This window comes from Thunnus thynnus, chromosome 24 (genome assembly GCF_963924715.1).
Source record: "Thunnus thynnus chromosome 24, fThuThy2.1, whole genome shotgun sequence".
NCBI classification, from domain to species: Eukaryota; Metazoa; Chordata; class Actinopteri; order Scombriformes; family Scombridae; genus Thunnus; species Thunnus thynnus.
Window position 1 is genome coordinate 7,409,168 of NC_089540.1, and position 15,649 is coordinate 7,424,816.

A 15,649-nucleotide genomic window follows, 5' to 3' on the forward strand; every position below is an offset into this window, starting at 1 on the left:
TGTCATCATCAAGCTTTGACTTGAAAACAATGAATTTATAACAGTAAGCCTGCATCACAAACCAGCTTAAAAAAAGAAGCACATTTGCCCAGAAGGAAGGGTCTAATGAAAAAAAATGTTCTTGCTTGCATCATGGGAAATGAAGGATACAGCATTTTTGGAGCTTGGACTGAAAGTCAGGATATCTCGGCCTCTGCTGTTTTGATTTTGACTATTATGGGGTTTTTTTATTTGTCTCTCGGAAGTCCTCCAACTTTATAGAAATGTCAAACTAAATCACTGCCCTTGAAGAAAAGTGCTACGTTATTAGATTATTAGAACAGCAGCATCCGGTGGACATTCTGGGTAACGTTTTACTCTGCATCAGCTCTGGTGTAACACACACACACACACATTTATACACACACATACTGCCTCTATAGCCATTACCAGCACACTCTAATAGCCATGCTCAATTAAGCACACCTACACCCAGCAGACAATTGGCGCTCGTTAACCTGCAAACTCACTGAAGACACCATGCCTCGTCACTAATGACACTCCCCATATTCTCTCTGTGTGCAGGCCTCTGAATACCCTCCTGGCACACTGGCATGGTGTAGCGATTATGCTAATTGCTTAATTATTCAGGAGAGATAATAAGTCAGCATGAGATGATAAAATCATGCTTGATAATCGAGTTAGATGGGAAATTTCATACTGCAGAGCGGAATAAAATTAAAGTTTAAAATTAATTATATGTTTTAGATAAAGTATGGAGGGAGTCTAAGAAACTGAGAGTTCAAAGACTAAATCACTCCATAAAAGCAGATGTTAAAAGACATTTCAAAAATAAAATGATTAATCTACATCTGTGCTTACCCTGAGTTTTTCATAGCGGTCACTCAGTGCTGCCACTTGGTGGTCTCTGTGTCTCCCGACCAGTTTGCACAGCGAGCAGATCAGCTGATCATCAGTGACACAGTACATGTTCACCTTCTCCTCCTCGTGCTCCAGGCACTGGAGCCCTCGCAGATGGGAGTCCGGCATGGGCTCGATGAGCCGGTGGCCGGTGAACGGCTTCTTGTTAGGGTGCGTTGCGCGGAGACACTCCTCGCAGTATGACACCTCACACGTCACACATGTCTTGACAGCATCCTGTGGTGGGTCCTGCTCACAGAACTGGCACTGGACCGGCTCCGGAGGCGTACCTGGGCTGGACATGGCGGCACTGACGGGGACGAGCGCCAACCGGTTGCTCCCTTCCTCTCCGGGAGAGTTTGGCCCGCTGTGGGGCGCGGGCAAAGGCAGCGGTAGAGGGAGCCCAGCTGAAGATGAGGCCCGTTGAACTCTATCAATAATGTTCTGCAAGGTCACGTTTCTCTTAAGTCCTTCTAATCCACGCTCAGGACTCAGGGAAATGACATATCTACAGGTGGGGCACTGGAAGGCGCCGATGCTCTGAACAGATTCGTTGGTGGCGCAATGGGAGACGAGGATGCGGTGAGCACAACCGAAGCACAGGCTGTGGGCGCAGGGGAGCAGCAGCGGGTCTTCAAAGAGCTCCAGGCAAATTGGGCAGGTCAGCTCTGACTCCAGAGTGTCCATCCTGCTTAGAGGAGGCCAGGCGGGACCAGGCGCAGCGTCAGCGAAATCCAGGAGAGCCGCTCAGCTGTCTGTAGGCCAGAGACAGAGAAATAGAGATAGAGGAAAGCAGAAAGAGAGAGAAAACATGGAAAAGAAAGCACAGGGATTTGTGATTAAATGGTGTGAAACGGCTTACTTCTCACTGCTTTCTTGGGAGGGCTTATATCTCAATGGAGCAGACCACTGAGTGGGCCTAAAGAATGGCAAAGTGTTAAGTGCTGGATTTCCTAAGTCTGCGTGGAAACTGAAAATGAGGGGAAATTGATATCTTCAAAGACTAGATAAACAGAATACTTAAAGAAGTTCAGTATGTTTTATCATCAGACATTTCAGATGTTTAAAGAGCAGAAACCGACAACATTCTGACTATGAAACTTCCACTTCTGTCCACAGATGCTTGTGGAATATAAATTCCCCTCAGGCAAAGCAGTTTAGAGTAAGGACTGCTTTAGCTTTGAGAATATGGAAGAATGACAGTGATTGGATGCAAAACCTCTCTTATTGGATTCAAGGTCTTCAAAGTCATAGCGTGCATGGTGGCTGCATTTTCTAAGGAATACCCAAACACACACTCAATCACACACATTGTTGTCATCTCTATGTCCAAAGTGTTATGCAAAAAGGGAATCAATGCACAAAAAACCAATTAACACCAAGGTGTAATTGTAAAGTACTAAATTAGTACAGAAAGTATATACTAGAAAGAAGACAATATGCTGCTAGACCACCCAAAAAGGGAAGGAGAGCGGTGCTGACAAACTTAACCACAGACTGAAGGCCAATCCTACTATTATCTTGTGGTTTCATCCACATCCTACTGTTGCCCTATCTATTTATACATTTGCACTGCTGCAGTGACATTTGAGAGTTTAGACTGGGCTCGGATTAAAAAGATTCCTGTTTAAAAGCAGACTCTAAAATTTCAGATGCTGTCGCTTTATTGAACGCACCATCAAGGAAGAGCTTTCAAAACAAACCATGCTAACGGTATTGGCACACACAAATAAAGAAACTTTGCCCTAATGGCTGTCTGTCTCGATCTTAGCACTGAGTGATGAAATACGAGTATTGAATTAAATTAATTAAATAAAGGAGGAAAGGAGCTACTGCATATTGTGTTATATTATATCCCACATGTTGTTGACTGTGTTGTCTAATTGATTGCGCAGAAAGCGTCTGCAGCAGCCACAGCTGCAGCCAATTAGTAATTAGTACTCGTTCCTTCTTTCCCAGCAGAAAAGGTGAACCTTGATTTCCATCTGACCCTGCATGTCATCAGTGTAACTCCTAGTCAAAAGAGGAGTGACTAGAGAGTTTTGTGTAGTACACCATTACAGGAAAATCTTGGAGTAGAATCATTTTAATACATCTAAGATTCGGTTTCTAACACTCAGCGCTGATGTGACAGTGGAGGTGTGGTGTTGATACTTGGCACAGCGGTGGCAGCTGCAGCCAATCTGTAATTAGTGCACATGTTCTTTTTTTTTTCTCCCCCTGCAGAGGAGCTGAATCTCGAATTCTGTCTGACTCTGCATGCTGTCAGTGTGTGTCCTGGTCTCAGTGAGGTTAGATGTTGAATAGACAATGAAGAGGAGCTGTCTGTTGTTTTCTTTATGGTATTATTACATTTTGTACAGTAATTGTGCTAAGACAATATGGTGTGCAAAGATGTGTATGATGTGTTATTTCAGTTTCAGCCTTATTATGTGGCCAAAATTTTACTTTGAAACTCATATTTTTTTTCTTTGTTCCTTCATTTATGAAGACAGAGGGCTGTTAATTAAAAAAAACTGTCAGTTTATGGCAGATAATGAGGATTTCACACCAGCTATATATGTAAAAAAAAAATAGGATCATTTATTCCATAAAATGAAGAAAATTGATTACTGAAAAAGCAAGTATTGAAAATACAATAAAAGCATTCTGGATATGCAAATAAATGCTATAAAAATGTTGCAATTAATTCTACAACTAAGACTTCAACAGCTCAGGATGATGATTATAATAATAAAAAGCTATAATGCTTTATCTATTTCGGAGGCAGGATATAAGATAATCCACTCTTATTCCCACCGTGTGGTATTTTCAGCAGATGTCACTGTTTGCTGAGCTCAAGGCTTTTGTGCATCTGAGTGGACTAACACACTCAGAATATCTCTCCTATTTGTTCCCTGGCCATCTTTATGCATGGTTTCCTTTCATCCTCTGGAAAAAAAACAAAAAAAACAAACAAAAAAAAAAACCCCACAAGTGCTGCAGATAAACTATCCTCACTTGAGCTCTCTGCAGTCCAAGCACTTTTGTCACCGCTGATATTTGAGGCCAGATAACATTCATTTGCAGTGCAGATAAGCTGCACAAAATAGAAGGTAAAATATCGTGCACAAAAACCATTTTACATCCGGTGAAAAAACTGATGTGAGTCGCACAAGTTTGATCCCTTATTTTCAAATTTGAAAAAAAAAAAAGGAAAATGTTGAAATGAAGCAACTATGGGTGAGATAATACTGAGAAGGAGAGGACAGAAACTGAGTGAGGAAGATGGAAGTGATCCAGCAATCTCATGCTTAAAATGGAATGAAATGGGTGTGTGAGGGACCGAGAACCCGACAAACCCTCACAGACACTCATCACATTTACACTTGTGCGCATGTCCTCACATATCGATACTCACTCGCACCCACGCAAATACACAGCAGAGCCTCCCTCAGGTGTTTCTTGAGAGGCTTGTTGACGGTCCAGTAAACTGTAAAACTTGGAGAGCTGAGTTGAGTTGTCAAAGGAAGATGTGTTTTTAATGTTTTTAGGCTATTGATTGATTTACTACAGGGATGATGTTCTGAATGTCAAGCATAAAATGGAAGGAAAATGGAAACTCGCAGGAATTCTAATGCTAAATATTCACCTCTGTTTGATATTAAAGTGATCACATTTCATGTAGGAGACTGATCATTTATTGAGGGTTGACCCAATTTCACTGCCTGCAAAAAAATGCACCGATTCATTAAGTCCCTCATAGTCTGGAGGTCGAGGTTGAGCGTTAAGCTAAAATGAACATTAACTAATGGGTTAAAGTAAAACAAGTTAAGATTAATGGATGGTGTGTTACTGAAGCAGATTTGAGGCGGAAAGGTCATTTTATGCAGCTGTCAACCGAGCATCGTAAACAGCAGATAGCATTTTACCGAAAGTACAGAGAATAAAAAGGTACAGACAAAGCCGGGGAAAGTTTGACATTGATGGAGCGCTGACACGTTTCTGCTTGACAGGAGGGACACCTGGAGCCACTAAAGGATAAAGAGAATAAATCCGCCTCATTCTAACAAAGAGAAACCCATATGAATCCAAATTTCTGCTTACACATAGACATGCATACAGAAGTCACACAAATCCAAATTGGCAGGTGAGACAGGGTGAAATGCCTTTCAGCACACCATAGGTGACACTGTTGAACCGTGCATTGAGGTGACGGAGCGGGGGAGCAGAAGAAAGGAGGAGGAGGAGGAAGAGGAGTGTTACTGAGGGGAAAAGGAGGAGAGGAGAAGAATAGAAATGAGGTGGGGGGGGGGAATTCAGATTGGAGAAGGAGGAAGTTGATAAAATCCAGATGAGGTTATTTATTTTTCTCCCCCACCATCATTTTATGCCTCATGACTGTCAGAGCTGCCACTGTTTGTGAGAGGCTCGTCTCTCCTGTGCTGGCACCGCTGAAACGTCAGTACCAATACTCTTCAGTGGGGGGCAATATAAAGCTGAATGACTAGTGGAAGAATCCTCCACTGTGTTATTTCTGCCTCTTTTTTTCCCTGCAGCTTCTGCATGTGAGCAATAACAGTAGATTCTTTACCAAATAGAAATAGGTTTCATGTAACATACTATTTATCTGTAAACAGTAGTCATATACATGTGTTTTTTTAATTGTATTTAGCTCAATTTGGTGCAATTGACTGTTGCTAAAACCCTCCCCAAACTGTGATTGTCCAATCATAGCTTAGCAAACAAGGCAAGCTTTGGGTTTCTCTACATGCTGAAGCAGTGTGTGTGTATGTGTGTCTTAATATAAAAGACATATCTAAAGTTAAATGGGGGAAACTACACAACCTCAAGCCTGTCATTCATATTATATGAGAGCGTTAAAGTACTGACGAAGTGATTTCTGGTAATCATCTTGTGAATAATAGAAAATAAGGCAGCAAATCTCTCTTACAGCACTGCTTGTATAAGAAAAGACTTGATGTGGTGAACCTCTGAGCGCGGCTTTGACTTTATCCACACAGATGACATAACGATATCAAAACAGATGTATGTCATTTTTAGGTGCGCGGTAGCGATGCCTGTCCTCTCAAATTATAGGGATCGTCATTCCTGTATCCTCTTCCTCTCTTTCTATTCCTGACAGCTTTTATTTCTCTGCCTCTCTCCTGTTACAAGGCTGTGTGTAACAGAAGTCCCAAATGCTACATTTCTATTTTGAGGGGTAGAAATGTCATTGCCCTGATGCTACTCTCAAATAGCTGGTGTTGTATTTTGAAACAAAACCTGCTATGTGTTCTATGATCCATAAATGTCAGCGAGTAACCTTTTGCAACTGAACACATTTTAGTGTCCAGTTGTTCAGTCGGTGTAAAACCAAAGGATGCCTATTGGCTGCATGGTAAAGAAATGAGCATATCTATGAATACAGCTAATGAAGCAATTCAGAAATTAAGCCACTGTCAACTTTTGATCCCTCTTCCTGTTTATATTTGGGGCGACTGTCCCATTAGTCTGCGCTCTACTTCTAAATCTTTCATTAACTTTGGGTCCATGGAGGTTGCGGCTTTCCCTTCCACTCATAGTTTAAGCTGTTAAAATTTTCATAGGAGCTCTTTCTATCCATTTTCTAAAAACCGATTCGACAAGAGCATGCTGCAGACAAAAGCGGAGGCGAGAGAGAGTCTGTGTTTTTGAAATGGGGAAATAATGTGAGTGGTTCCCTGCACTTCTACATAAAATATGGAGTCGCTCATAACATACTGTTAATAATTGTTTATAATTATACCGCAGATAAAAAAAATCTTCCTCTGTTTTAACAGTTAAATCTTTTCACTACGTGTTTTTTTTTTTTTTCTCTTTACACGCCGCTTCAGGGGAATTTAATTTCATTTCTGTTTCAACTTTTCAGCAAAATGAATATTTCAGCCGCTCATAGGTCTACAAATTGAGTTGAAAAAAACGATACTCCTCCATGGCACTGGTGAGTAATTCCATTGCCAGATCACTCCCGGTAAATGATGTGAAGCAAAATCACTCAAAAAATAATTATATTAAGCTGCCAAAAGCTATTTTAACCCCCCTTTAAAAACACACACACACACACACTTTTCAGGGGTGGGTTGGAGGGGTCCATTTGGTGAGTTGACGTGAGCGGCTGTGGCAGTCCACGGAGCAGAAGTAGGTCATCCCCGTTGACCTGGCTCACATAATCAGCATACACTGTGTGTATGTGTGTGTGTGTGTGTGTGTGTGTGTGTGTGTGTGTGTGTCACTGTATGATTGCGCTGTTCCAATTCTCTCTCTCTGTTAATTCACAGGAGGCAGAAAATTGCAAACACACAGCGAAATATTAGAACCAAGTGAAAGAGGGCAAAGCATCTGAAGCTGGGCATGTAAACATGATGGTATCTGCTTGTCAGTCCTCATAATGTCACATTTTCAGACCGAAAAACACCTTGTATGGTCAGAATTTGAGATGAAAACCTGGTCTGAAATGCCTTCGGTGTGGACCAAATAATTGAAAGTGACCATAGTGGTTTGCCAAATAAAAATTGCACATTTTACCATGAAAATTTCAGCTCTTTACAGCAAATTGCAAATATGTTGACATCTTTAAAATCCCGTGTTTAAACTTACCCACAGACATTACCTACTTTCACAGCAGGGACACACACAGAAAGAACCGGTGCTCAATTATTCATATTTCTGTGAAAAAAACTAATTAAATTATTAATTTTTTTTTCAGTGAATTATGGAGCCCAACATCTAGACCTTTTGACATTTGTTTACCTCAAATCTGTCGAAGAATTTTAAAGATCCCTCAACTGCTTATGGGATTTGCGATCCAGAAAAAAAAAAAAAAACATAATCTGCTTTCATAGCAGCGGATAACGCGCTGTGAGAGATTAACCCTCGACCTCATGGAGTGGTAGAGAACTAGTTGTCTTTTCAGGGTCATGATTTCTGGGCCAAGGTTGCAGCAAACTTCCTTTGCAAATTGATTTTTTTTACAAAAAGGATTTTTTTTTTTTTTATCACCTTCCATACGCTGTATAGATGCAGCCATGCGGAAAGAGTGCTGATATGCTCCGCTGCTATGTGAGAAAATATTTTTCTACAGCATTTCCTTGCAAAATATTTGACTTGGGCACTGCTTGTAGGAAGTATGTGATTAATCTTGCAGCACAAGTAGTGGAAAAAACTCATTTTAGCTACAGCATACTGGCTTGCAGGTGGAGTTGCTGTAACGCCAATTAGGACAGAAGACGAAAAAGTATACTTTGGTGATGAATATGCCCAGAGTTGAAGCTAAAGAAGTCCAAACTCCACTTTTAGACTGTGCTAAAAAAGATTCTAGCTTTAGATGTCCCGTTCAAAGGAGTATTAGATGTCAAATCTCTCTCATCTCATCTCCCACTCTCTCCACATATCCACCCTTCTCCTCTTGTCTCCCTCTCAACTTCCTCTCCCCTCCCATGTACAGTGCGAGGCGGCATTTGATCGTTTGATCGCTAACAAGTTAACAACACTAACTGTTGCCACACACACACATGCACACATAATGTCTTTGTCTGATTCCAGACACCCTGCCACGTTGATCCCTAATCCGCTTCCGACCATACTGGCTGTGACCAATCACGGTCTTTCATGTTCCGAAGCGGTCAGTCACACGTAACACGATTGGCCGGTCGTTATCCGGGATGCCGAAGCTATTAGTGATTATGATAAAGGGTGACATTTTGTGTGTGTGTGTGTGAGTGTGTGTGGATGGGGTCTGTCTGGCATCTTGCTTGTGTGACCCAGATTGGGGACAGTGCCGCATGTGAAATTAGATGTGATGTTTGGGGGTCGGAGATTATAGGGGACAAAAACAAATCTGGTGTTGTCAAGGACATATTTCATCAGGGTGAACGATCTTCACACCCACAACACACACACACACACACACACACACAAGCCTTAAATATTAGGTGAAAATATTTCTTAGTGCTTGTTGTAGCTTGAATAAGGCACCATGCTGCTGGAATTTACTGCACTGCAACAGTTCAAAGTGACAGCTATTATGTCAGAAATTGAAAGCTGTTCATGATTAACCTCAAGGTCGGTTCCGTTTCACTTTTGTACCTCTTCTTTATAGAAAAACCCAGCTCAAGTATTGCGGTATATCAGTTTGCTCACATGTCTTAGCGTAATGTGAGATTGTCATGGTTAGCAAATAGATGTGCTGATGCTGAAGACACATTGTAACTGTGCTCAGCTGTGCAGTGTGAGACAGTATTACCTGGGGGAGGTCGTTCAGGATGATGGAGCATTCACTGATAGGCCCATGTGTGCTATATTTCTTTTTAATAGACTGCAAATTTAGATAATGCCTCCGTCCATGATCACAATTATTATATAATGCATTAATGTTGCCTCAAAATATGCACTTAGCTGAGATGAAAGTGATTAAATTTGGTTATTCCCTGAAGTACTAAATAATCGTTGCATTTTTGATTGGATAATGAAATGTTTTCAATATGAAAGCAGCCCCAAAGAGTTGGAAAGGATGAGGTAAGCGAGAATCTAGTGCATAATATGCACGTATGAACAGAGCACTATAAGGATGAATCAAAATCATGCAGCATCCCATCCCTCATGCAGTGCAGCTGCAAGGTCTGCAAAGTCTTAATAAGTATTATTATAGTTTTACTTTGTCTTATTTTTCTAAAATAAGAAATGAAAAAGAGAAATCTTGCAGTGTAGCAAGAATATTTCAACTTGTTTTCAATGCAAATCCCCCTGTTTCAAGTTTTATTCCTTTTGACTCCAGTGCAATGGTTCTTAACTGGTGGGTCATGACCTTTTGAGTGGGTAACAGATGTGTGTGTGAAAAAACAAGACTAGGTCAAAACCTAGTATATGGCTTGACTGTGTATGGTCAACATGTGAAACTGTGGCTGAGTTTGTTACAGGGAGAGTTGGTGGTAGGATCTATAATGTGAATTCCTGGATATTAAATGTTCATCTGCAATTTTCTGTAGTGGTCCCAGTGATAGGGTATTTTTTGTTAAAGTGTACTGAAGTAGTATATCACATGACATAGTTAAGCAAAGTTTGAGTAAAAAAAAAGGGTATAAATGCAGTTGCAAGAACAATACTTTTCACTCATATCGAGGGATGTGTCATTTGACAGAGAACTTAATTAATTTTAATTATAACTATTCTAATTATAACTATTCTCATTATCTGTTAACTCCATCATGTCTCTGTTTCTGCAGGTTGGTGTTCCTGTCAGTGTCGGAGCCTCCGTATGAGATGCTTTGGTAAGTAAATGTGTGCTTTTAAAACTTATTTAGGGGCTCCATTGTAAAGGCCCCCTGAGGACATTATTGAAACTGTTCATGCCAATTCATTTTGAAAGAGCAACAGCCGATAGGGAAACTCCAACATTCTGTCGGCTGACCAGTTGCGTAACTTGTCACTCAGTGAGTCAGTCAGTGACTGACTGTGACAGACATTCTGGGTTATAGGGCTGGTCAGTGGCTGGTCCAGCCAAAAAGAAAGTAGAGGGATAAAAAGTCAAACTTTTATTTTGAAGTCTACAAAATTTCTGATGTTACGCTTTTATTTTGAAGGACATACATTTCCCATGACCAAGTGCACATGCAGTAGCCATTTGCTGCAAGCATTGTCATGACAGTAACATCCAAAACTAATGTTGTCACATCAGTAGTTAGCACTCATTCCAGCAATCGTAAACATGGCGAAACGCAAATATGACACCGACTACATTGAGGGTTTTCTTACATTGAGGACAAAAGAGAGGGTCCAAAACCTCAGTGTGTTGTGTGCAGCGAAGTGCTGGCACATAGAAGCATGAAGCCATCAAAAATGAAACACTCTGCTTATAAAGAAAAACCTGTTGAGTACTTTCAAAGACAACTCTGTGATGCTGAGGGCATCACAAAAGTGCCTAACATCATGTTCAAAGCAAGAGCTGGCACTCTGTGCATCTTACCATGTAGCTCACCATATTGCAAAGTCCAAGAAGTCCTACACCATTCCAGAAGACCTTATCTTATCTGCAGCCATTGACATGGTCAGAGAGGTGCTGGATCAATCTGCAGCAGATGAACTGAAGACCATACTGCTGTCAAATGATACCATAAGTAGGCGGATTGAAGAAATTTCTGATAACATCAAACAACAGACCACAGGTCACATCAAGGCAAGTGTTCACTATGCATTACAGATGGACGAATTCACAGATAGGACCATGCAATTTTACTTGTTTATGTTTATCTTCCCACCACTACAACTACAGAGGACGTGTTCAGTACTATGGATTTGTACTTGGGTTCGGCGGGCCTAAGCTGGGATAGATACATCGGAATCACAACTGATGGCGTCGTCTCCATGACTGGAAATCATCTAGGGTTGATGATTCATTGAAAAGGCACCAATGGTGACATGGAACCATTGTTTATTTTGCATCAAGAGGCCTTAGCAGCCAAGGATATGGCGCCATTACTTCAACTTGGAAAGATATCGTCAAAGTGGTGAACCACATTAAACGGAGCGCCAAGAACAACTGGTGCTTTCAAAAGCTATGCAAAGACCCGGGCAGTAAGCATATACAGGTGCTGTATTATGCAGAACTTCAGTGGATTTCGAGGGGAAAGGTACCTGACCTGTTTAGCAATGATGTGTGGTTTGCACAAGTTGCTTATTTGTGTTTGAACAGTTAAACACATCAAAAGTGTCTGTGCAAGGGAGGGGACACAATATATTTGAACAGTCTTTAAAAAATCAAGGCGTTCAAAAAGACTGCACTGTGGGCAAACCCTGTTTCCCAAAATAGGATTGACATGCTTCCCAATGCTTGTCATGAGGCACAATGACTGGACACCACAGGCAAAAACGCTCTGAAGAAAAAAGGCACAGCACATCTCACTAAACTGCAAGATTGGTTTAACAACCACTTCCCAGAAAAACACGGAGATGACAACTGGGTGTGCGATCCCTACAATATTGAAAGCATCACGTTAACCAGGCAACAAAGAGCGTCAGCTAGTGGAGCTCTCATGTGATCAGACACTGAAAAAGAAATTCACTGAGGTAAGCCACCCCCAGTTCTGGTGCAGTGCTGTGATGACTGAGTATCCATCCCTCGCCACCCATGCAATCAAAATCATCCTACCATTCAGCACTACCTATCTTTGTGAAAGTGGCTTCTCAGCTCTGGTCCAGCTGAAGACAAAGCAGAGGAACAGATTGGACATTAACTACAACCTCAGAGTTGCTTTATCTACTATCATCCCAGACTTCGCGACCTTTGTCAGGAGCAAAAAGCATCCCCAGTTATTAATTAGGTCCCCCAAACTTAGGTCTGTTATGTCAGCATTATGATGAGGGGTTCAAGTAAAGTACTACTGAATATATATGAACACAGTGCTGTTCAGTATGTATCCCCTGATAGGGTAAAATCTGCCACATTTAAATTTAGATTCTTGAAACTTGATGAGCATCACTAGTTTTAAACTTGTTTAAAAAGCATATATGCCTATAATTCAGGACAAGTCTGCCTTTGTATTTCATTAGGTTTTTAGCTCTAGTTGCACTTTTGTTGCACATTTTTGTTCATGTTTTTCACAGTGCATGAAGACATTTTTTGTGAAATAAATTAGAGCCGTTCAAATATTTGGGTTGCGACTTAATGACTGAGGAAAAATGTGGATCCTGAGGCTAGACTAGTTGAGAACGACTGCTCTAATGCAATGAACAAGCCTTATTCTTTCTTGCTTTCAACTTACAGGCACTACATAAAGACACACTCAGTTCTGGAAAATTGCAGTAGTTTAATAAAAATAAGGATTTGAGTTCTTAATAATAGACAAAAAATACTTTAGGATTTGTTTACAGCGAGTTAGCTTGAAGTTATTTGATTCCATCGTCTCAAGAAACCTGTTTCTTTGCTCATGTGACATCAGTTCAACCTGAGAATGCCAAAAATGACCCTGCTAACCTAAATCACACAGGACATTGCATGTCATAATACCTAACATATGCACAGCTTTGCAATATGCTTACAATTACACATGATTTTGAACCCTTGCATATTTTGAGTATGACATTTCAGAGCAAAGTGAGACTTGAAGTGATATGTTTACACAGAATCAGAAGGGAAGGAATGTCATTAAAAACATGATGATATTGAACTTTCGAGAGACCTCTCAAGTGGCGGATATTCCAAAATGATCTGTGATCTGATCTAACATCTGCCGGTCTGCTGCAGGTTAACCAAAGCCCTTGATGCATATCATATTTTACTGCCTTTATCTCTGAAATGACTTTGTAAGAAAAGTGACACAATCATGCAGTGCAAAATGGACTGTAACGATAACATATTTACAGTTCAGATGTTAAAACATTTGGGTATTACCGCACTTGAGATTTGTAAAGTACTGTACTGTAGAGACTCTTGACAACTGTAAAAAAAAAAAAAAAAAAAAAAAGAAAAAAAGTTTGAGGAACCACTTATCCTCACCACAGTACTGCACAAGCTGCCAAGTCTCACTGAACCGATTGTGCTCATTGTCACAATTTCTGAAGTTTCCATGGCAACATTGCACTCTGAACTTATTCGGTTGGTGATTAAAGAACGCACTGGGGTGAATAAAATGAACTGAACTGGAGTGGAAATAGGGGGAGGAAGAGAGAGTGAGAAAAAAAAAAAAGTATACCAGTTTGTCTTTGTCCTTTTTTTTTTTTTTTTTTTGAAGGATGTTTAGATAGCAATTAGCAGTTTCCCCTCAAGCATCTGAAGTGGGCGACTGCTGACGCTTTGAAGATCAAATTAACCCATTAGGAGGCGATAAGAGTTGCGTGAGTTACACCTCCCCATTTTTTATCATGTAAGCTACACGCTGTTGAGATAACAGCATATTTTGAGGCAACGTAGGTGGCTAATGCTATTACCAACAGCATATTTTGGGTAACGTAGGTGGCTAACGCTATCAGCAACAGGCAACAAAGTTTTCCTGAAAATATTTTGTCCAAGTGATTAAAGCAACAGCACTCAGGCAACTGTGTGGGTTTTTTAACAAGCTCATGGATGCACCTTCCCCGTCCTGCGAAGCTTTTTAAACAAACTGACAGAAAACACACTTCTCTAAAGTATCCCACACAGGAAACGGAATGACAATACCACTTCTTTGCTATATTTGTCTGCATGGTTTCCACAGACAATCTTCAGGTTGAGGGGAGAAAAAAAAGAAGGATCTGAGAGCTAAGATGCTTTTCTCAAGCCCGCCCAGGCTGACAATGCCACTGAAACATGTCAAGGGAAACAGGAAAAGAAACAGCAACAATACTATTGTTGCTATATTGGTCGGCATCGTGACAACTACAAACTAAGCTTCAGACAAAGCCTTTTGTTGTTCTTACAGTTACTATTTGTCAAAGGAGATATGTAGGACAGAGTGTCATATAAACTAAACTTTTTATTGATGAGGGAAACTTTTTTCTTACTTTTCACACAATAAATCACTATATATGATTTCCACACTCCCTGTGAATCACATCTGATCTTTTCACACATAAATGGCAGTTTTTAGGACTAAAATCTGATGAAGCTGTCATAGAAGCAACACATGCCTCTTCTATTTATGCATTTCCTTTAAGTTACACTCATCATTCCTTGAACTTGTACTATAAACTTGTCGTACAGCAGTTACAGTAGCCTTCCTTCCTTAAGTTCGCTATTGTCTTGCAGATCAAACACTGAACTCTAGATTCTCTTGATCCCGGTGACCCGTAGCAGGTGAGCAGGATCAGTAGTAGCACTGAGCCTGTGGCAGCCAGCTGTCACACACACGCTTCGGCACACACTAGACACATGCACACTCACACACTCATGCACAGATACATATTAAACATGCCTCGGTTCGCAGGAGATGCTGTGAAATTGAATAATATGACCTCTGGGAGGCTTGTAAAAACACAAAGTAACAGAGTTGTGCCATGTGGGTGTTTTATCATAAAAGTGTGTTACGTTTACTGTACATACACACATTAAGAAGAAGCTAAAATGTGTCTGTTCCTCTCTAGCTCTTCAATTAACACTGTCAAATTCTCTGTAGAAGTGCAAAAATGACCAAACATTTGGGACCTTTCAAGCCACTCACTCACACTTATGCACACACACACACACACACACACACTTCCAGCACTCAAGTGCACACACATTTTAAGCATCCCTCAAGGCACTGTCTCATGTCTTTATGTGTCTTGGTCTTCAAGCACCACCAAAACACACACAGTGGCTCTTTGAAATTGGGTCACACAAAACAGACTCTCACGCGATGTAACCCCACCCACACATACACACACACACTCACACACACAATTTAATATTTAAAAATCTCAAAGTCAACAACCCTGCTGCTCTTGCAATAAGACACAAATTTCACAAAAAAACACAAGCAAACCAAAAATTCCAACCACACTCAACTCATTTTTTTTGAGCTTGACCACACATTTTAACATAGAGAATAAGACATAAAATTACAAATTTTATAAATCTGAAGTTGTCCAGAACTTCAAGGACAGTTAAAGCAACCAGGAATAAATGAGTCATTCATAATCATAAACGCCATATGGCTAAAAAAACTCTCTTTGTTACAATGTAAATTCAGCAACTGCAGAAGTTTCTCTTCGACCATGATACAGATGGCTCTGTAACACTCATTGGCTGAGTCCCGAAGCCACTGCTCTATCATTATCA

The 15,649-nt window shown here is 40.7% G+C and overlaps 1 protein-coding gene and 1 long non-coding RNA gene across 4 annotated transcripts in view; one reads left to right on the plus strand and one right to left on the minus strand.

Annotated features, from left to right (window-relative positions):
* Positions 1–15,649, plus strand: part of LOC137177397 (uncharacterized) — a 212,021-nt gene that overhangs the window by 159,963 nt on the left and 36,409 nt on the right. For both annotated transcript variants that reach the window (XR_010926101.1, XR_010926100.1), the window contains exon 6: positions 10,143–10,187. This is a non-coding gene — a long non-coding RNA (uncharacterized lncRNA). The remainder of the gene's footprint in view (positions 1–10,142; positions 10,188–15,649) is intronic.
* LOC137177394 (E3 ubiquitin-protein ligase Midline-1-like) overlaps positions 1–15,649 on the minus strand; it is a 58,401-nt gene that overhangs the window by 25,665 nt on the left and 17,087 nt on the right. For both annotated transcript variants that reach the window (XM_067583694.1, XM_067583693.1), the window contains exon 2: positions 862–1,655. In XM_067583694.1, coding sequence (XP_067439795.1) covers positions 862–1,587 — 726 coding nt within the window. In that variant the 5' untranslated portion in view covers positions 1,588–1,655. The remainder of the gene's footprint in view (positions 1–861; positions 1,656–15,649) is intronic.